This window comes from Galeopterus variegatus, unplaced genomic scaffold (genome assembly GCF_000696425.1).
Source record: "Galeopterus variegatus unplaced genomic scaffold, G_variegatus-3.0.2 Scaffold9914, whole genome shotgun sequence".
Classification (NCBI taxonomy): Eukaryota; Metazoa; Chordata; class Mammalia; order Dermoptera; family Cynocephalidae; genus Galeopterus; species Galeopterus variegatus.
The window spans coordinates 1,633-8,389 of NW_007736025.1; the positions used below are offsets into that span (position 1 = coordinate 1,633).

Here is a 6,757-nt window from a genome sequence, read left to right on the forward strand (position 1 = left end):
TATATGGAGATGTGATCCATCTAAAGTCTTCTCTGCAGAGGAAGTCATTTCCCAGAAACCTTCATCACTTACCTGGACCGGTGCATGCCTGCCTGGTCAGGCTGTAGCTCTCATCAAGTACAATGTAATAGAGGGTGAAAGAGTAGACTGGGGAATCAGAGAGACCTAGGTTTAAGTCGGGACTCTGTCTTTAACTACTGAGTAACTTTGAGAAAATTATGTAACCCTTTCGTGCCTCAGTTTCCTAGTCTGCAAAATGGTATGGAAAACAGTATGGAGGTTTCACAAACAACTACAGATAGAACTACCAAACGATCCAGCAATCCCACTACTGGGTATATATCCAAAGGGATGGAAATCATCATGTCAAAAGGATACCTGCACTACCATGTTCATTGCAGCTCAATCTACAATAGCCAAAATAAGAAACCAACTTGTGTCCGTCAACAAACGACTGAATAAGGAAAATGTGGTACATATCAAGTGGTTGTTTTGAGGATTATGTACTCATAAGTAAGGTATTATTATAGTAGAGGATGGGTAGTAAACCTTCAATAAATGGCAATTTTTTTTTTTTTTTCCTGACCGGTAAGGGGATCACAACCCTCTGTGTGCCACGCTCAGCCAGCGAGCGCACCGGCCATCCCTATATAGGATCCAAACCCGCAGCCTCGGCTCTACCAGTGCCACACTCTCCCAAGTGAGACACGGGGCTGGCCCAATAAATGGCAATTTTAAACATAATAGAGACATATCAAATCCTAGATTACTCAACCTGTATCTTCTCCCCTAACACAGGTAAAGCAGATGCTCTATATGTCCCATGTCACACCTCCTTGGCTCACTTCTGACTTCAGCTGTGACAGACACTTTCATTCATTCTATTTCCCACTTCATGTGGGTGCCCTTTCTTTGTGCTTTTTTTGCTTTAGGGCTTTCTTCAAAGCACAAACTGAAAGTGAAGAGTAGTTAAAACCCCAGGAGCAACCTTCAATCAAACGAGGATAAGAGTTATGGACAAATGTCCTAGACCCCCTTTGGGTAGACAATTTCCCAAGACATTCTGTACAGAGGTCCTGGCAGAGTCAAGCACCCATTGTCCTCAGCAGTGACCTTGGTGATAACTCTGTGTTGAATTTTCTTCCTCCCTGTGTCATTCTTTCTGCTCTCTCAATCCTCATTCCTAGAAGCTTATCTTAATTACACTGCCTTCACCCAAGTCTTTGGCTCAGGTTCTGCTTTTGGGACATCCAAATCAAGACACCACACGTTTCTTACACAACCCATTCCTCCATGCTTAAAGGGATTCTCATGCTTACAAATTTTGCTAACTCCCACCAGATAAAGACCACCAGGGATATACATGTAGCCAGACAAAGATAGGTTTATTAGCTTCCTGCATCTAAAGAGAACATTCCAAGGGAACCATTAAATGTTTCAAAAGGAGAGAGTGAGGGACGTATATTTATAGGGTATGAGGGCCCTGGGGTGAGTCATGGGATGGTTTTGGCAGGGGTCTTACCTTCAGAATGTGTGAATCCATGCAGAGTTACCATTAGATCTGTCTGTCGTTGGTCTTGAACAAGGTCTGAACAAACCCTCGTTGAAATATTTTAAACTTGGATAGTTTGTGATGCCTATTGTAGATTGGGCTAGCACAGTTAATATGTTTTGTGCTTTGCATATTACAGTTTTTATGATTTCTCTTTCAATTTTCAGCTTTCCCTTCACAGATTAGCTGCTCACAGGAATGATTTTTTTTCTTTTTTTTTCAACTTTTAAGTCTGTATTAGTCAAGGTTCTCCAGAGAGACAGAACCAATCAGAGCAGTAGGAGAGAGGGATGTGTGTGCGTGTGTTGGGGGGAGAGAGATTTATGTTAAAGAAATTTATGTTAAGAAATTGGCTTACATGATTATGGAGGCTGGTAGGTCCAAAATCTGCAGAGTGGGCCAGTAGACTGGAGACCCAGGGAAAAGCTGATACTGCCATTTAAGTCTGAAGGCCACGTCTGCCAGCAGAATTTCTCCTTGTCCAGGGGAGGTCAGTCTGTTCTGTTAAGACCCTCAACTATTTGGATTAGGCCCACCCACATCATGAAGGGCAATCTGCTTTACTCAAAGTCCACCAATGTAGATGTTAATCTCACCCACAAACACACCCACAAAAACATCCAGAGAAATGTTTGACCAAATATCTGAACACTGTGTCCCAGCCAAGTTGACACTTAGCATTAATCACCACAACAGCATATGATTTTGTCTCATCCACATGATCACCACTTTATTATTCCAATCAGAACGATCTTGCTAAATTATTACCTAATAGGTGTAGAGAGATCTAAAGTATATCTGGAAAATTTTCTTTTTTGTTTCTGTACTTTTGTCTGAGAAATGAAACCTATTAGAAGACTATAGGTAGAAAGGAGCTGAGAAAGTGCATGACTTACCCAAGTGTGAACAGTTACAAGAACACTTGCCTTCCCCTTCTATTTGCTCATCCTCAGGCTACATGGCCAGATGTAAACGTAGTTAGTGTCTCCTGATAGGATTTGAAGGCTATAAAAATTGCCACTGAAAACCATGGTTCTGTTACAACCTTAGCAGTTCTGCTATTACACTTTTATTATTTTGGACTGAGTATGATACTCTTTGAGCTACTTAAGAAAAAGTCTTCATAACATATTTTTAACCCAGTATATACAAAATAAAATAATTTCAACATAATCTGTATAAAATTGATAATGAGACCTTTTACATTATTTTTGGTGATTTCGTATTGTTTTAAAATACACATAACATCAAATTTACCACTTTACAATTAAGTCTACAATTCAGTGGCATTACATACACTCACATTATTGTATAATCATCACCACTATCTATTTCCAGAACTTTTTCATTATCCCAAACTGAAACACTACACCCGATAAACAATAACTCCCCATCCTCCCCTCCCCCAGCTCCTGGTGCTGTGTGTTCTTCTTTCTGTCTCTATGAATTTGCCTGTTCTAGATACCTTATGTAAGTGGGGTTGTACACTACTTGTCCTTTTGCATCTGGCTTATTTCATTTGGCATAATGTTTTCAAGATGTATCCATATGGTAGCAGGTGTCAGAACTTTATTCCTTTTTTATGGCTAAATGGTATTTCATTGCATATGTACAACACATTTTGTTTATCCATTCTTTTGTTGATGATGGGCACTTGTATTGTTTCTACCTTTTGAATACTGTGGGTAATGCTGCTATGGACATTGTCATAGAAATCTTTGGGCTCCTTTTGAAAGTTAAAAATCTTAGGACAGAGAGAAAGGGAGGGAAGACAGCAATAGAATATGAGCGACCTGGGGTGTGGTGGGAGATAGTAAGGGATATGGGAAAAGAGATACACTATTTATTAAATTGTCAATCTATGTGCTTAGGCATATGGAAGGAGGCTGGAGGATATGATTTGAGGTAGAGTAATGCACAAGGAGACAGCAGAGGATTGAGGGTGTGAGGAAAGACATAAGAGTGTTCAACCTGATAAAATGAGGCCCCTGCTCTCATTGTTTGAGTATGGGGCCAAATACCTGAATTTCTGCTTTCATGAAGCATGGTACCCTTTTATTTCTTTAGGGAAGTCACCCACTTTTTGCATTCTGTCTCCTTGCGTCAGCCCTTGTCTATCTGCTTTGATTAATTGCATGGCTTTGGAGGCTACTTTACAGCCTCTGAACAAAGAATTACAACAGGATGCTCACATATGCTGTCAGGGCCCATCCCCAGTATAGAGATCAAGTGTCTGAGGTTCCCTTCTAAATAAGAACCCACTTTATGGAGTCTCTTCATGGTTTATCCACCCAAGTCCCCTGCAAGACTGGGTCAGTGAAGCTATGGAGGGAACACGTAGGTTCAATGATTATATTCAGATTTCAGCTGCTCAACAAGACAGTGGGGATATTCCACTGAATAAGACGCATTCAGTGTCTTTACAGTTGTGCAAACAATACCTGTGAGAACTCCTGCACTGATGAGAAAGAATATTAGGGAACTTCTCATGTGTCCAAATCTGAGTTTACAGGATTCTATAAATGTAAAAGCAATAGGCATAACACCTAAGAAAATTCAAAATAAAATTTTATTTTACCTTATACCTAAGTTAAAACTCAGACAATGTCATGTGCGGCATCTACAAAATGTTTGATAGATATAGGACACACTAAAAAAAGGAAGACATAATCAAGGAGCTGTAAAAGATAAAAGGACAAAAACATTCTCCATGAATCTGGAAAGAAGCAGGTTATAAGACCATGAAAGACGGCCATAAAACATGAAGAGTAGTCTGGATTTGTTGCGCACAACTAGGGCAGGGTTATCTCTCAGCAGAAATATAAAGACATACATCTTAGTACACAGCAGAGAGAAAATAGGATTTGTACAGGCTGAGGAAATACATGGCAGATGTTAAACAAGAAGCAATATAATATGCTAGTTAAGTAACTATACTTGAATATCAAATTTAATTTCAAACCTTGGCACAGCATCCGTAAGCTGTGTGAGTTAAGTTACCTTGATAATTTAAGCTTCGCTGCTCTCACTTATAATGAGGGGGGAAAATAGTACCTACCCCATAAGGTTATAAAGACCACATTAAACCTGTAAAGCACCTATCATAGTGCGTGGAACATTGTAAGCACACAAGTCATTTTCATGAGCATTATTATTAAGGGCTTAGATAAATTCCCAGGTAATGCATAATTAACCAACAGTGAGGACTGTGGCAAGTCCTGACTTCCAAAAATTTTCAATTTCATTTCACCCATTTTAAAAGTTGTACATGTCAGCTAAACAATACCTCCATAATAAAGAAATTTAGAATAGGAACAAAAACAAATCAAGGTAATGCATAATTAACCAACAGTGAGGACTGTGGCAAGTCCTGACTTCCAAAAATTTTCAGTTTCATTTCACCCATTTAAAAAGTTGTACATGTCAGCTAAACAATACCTCCATAATAAAGAAATTTAGAATAGGAACAAAAACAAATCTTTAGCACTTTCAGTACATTTCCTCCAAGGCATAGGCTGTTTTCAAGTAAGTTTCAATTACGCACATTTATTATTTTTCTTAACATTATAAGTGTGTTTTCTTTTATAGCAGAGTATTTAAATCACATAATATTCCATTAATATGGATTATTCCTCATTTTTTCTATGAAGTAGATGGACCATATTTTAGTTCACTATTCCAGCCAGAGAAAAACACTGATGTGCTTCTGAGCAACCGGAATTAGGCTAGTGTTAGGAAATAATTACATCAAGACAGTAGGATAAGGGAATGTGGGGTGGTAAGGGTCACCTGCGTCCCACCGTCTGAAGGTTCTTGTCACAGCTGATCTTGAACATAGCCAGCACCCGTGTTCTGATCTGTTTGGTCTTGGCTCCGTAGATAATGGGGTTGATCACAGGAGGCAGCAGCAGGTAGATATCTCCCATGAGGATGCGCACAATGGGATCAAGGCTGTTTCCAAAGCGGTGTACCACCGAGAGGCCAATGAGTGGCACATAGAAGGCCAGCACCACACCAATGTGTGACACACAGGTCCCAAAGGCTTTGGCCCGCTCCAACTTGGAAGGCAGTTGCAGAACTGTTCGTATAATCAAAAAATAGGACAAGGAGATAAACATGACATCCATACCCATGACCAGCAGAATGGCAGTAAGGCCGTAGACCACATTGGGCAATGTGTCCGTGTAGGCCAGCTTCATCACATCCTGGTGCACACAATAGGAGTGTGAGAGCACGTTGGAGTGGCAGAAGGCCAGCCGCTTGATGAGCAGAGGCAGGGGGAAAAAGACAAGGGATCCACGGACCACAGCCACCATGCCAATCTGTGCTGTTACTGTGTTGTTGAGCACCGCAGCATGACGCAATGGGTGGCAGATGGCCACATAACGATCAAAGGCCATGGCCAGCAGGATGGTGGATTCAATGGCTGAGAGGGCATGAATGAAGAACATCTGAGCAATGCAGGCATCAACAGTAATCTCCCGGGAGTCAAACCAGAAGAGGGCAAGGATCTTGGGCATGGTGGATGTGGACAAGGCCAGGTCAATGGCTGCCAGCATACAGAGAAAGAGGTACATGGGTGTATGTAGGCTGCGCTCTGTTCTTACAATGAAGACCACGATGCAGTTTCCAAACACTGCCACAGCATACATTGAAAGCAGGGGGAAGCCAATCCAGAAATGGGCTTCCTCTAGTCCTGGGATACCAATAAGCACAAACGTGGCATGTGTGAAGTTGCAGGAACTCATAGTTGGCACTGAGGAGGGGCGACTGGAGAGGGTGAGATCACACTGACAGCCTGCTAGGACATGGAGCACAGTCAGAGAGGCCCCTGGAAATATAAAGACTGAGTGCATCTTATCTCTCCCTCCCCTCTGTCCTCCCTCCCTCCCACTCCCGCTTAGGCTCTTTCATAAGCTCTGGAGCCCTCTTCCAGGTGGGGGTCTGGGGGATGTGATAGCTCAAATTCATTTATCAGTCACTACTCTCAAGGCACATTTAAATTTTTAAAAGAAACTTGGGAAGAGCAATGCTTTTCTCAAAATGTAACTTTCCCAAATTCCCTCAGACTTTTTCTCCTGGCCAAATCTTCATTGTCTGGATACTGGGTGGCACTTTTCTCAGATCAGTATTAACAGATACTCTATTGGAAACCGTTTTAGATAAGGCTGCCTTCCTTCCTTCCTTCCTTCCTTCCTTCCTTCC

General features: G+C 41.3%; 1 protein-coding gene across 1 annotated transcript; it reads right to left on the reverse strand.

Moving 5' to 3' along the window:
• Nucleotides 1–5,337: 5,337 nt before the first annotated feature.
• Nucleotides 5,338–6,342, reverse strand: LOC103609662 (olfactory receptor 51E2). The gene has a single exon (XM_008593964.1). It carries the CDS (start codon nt 6,298–6,300, stop codon nt 5,338–5,340), a length of 963 nt encoding a protein of 320 aa, XP_008592186.1. The 5' UTR covers nt 6,301–6,342.
• Between the last annotated feature and the right edge of the window lie 415 nt (nt 6,343–6,757).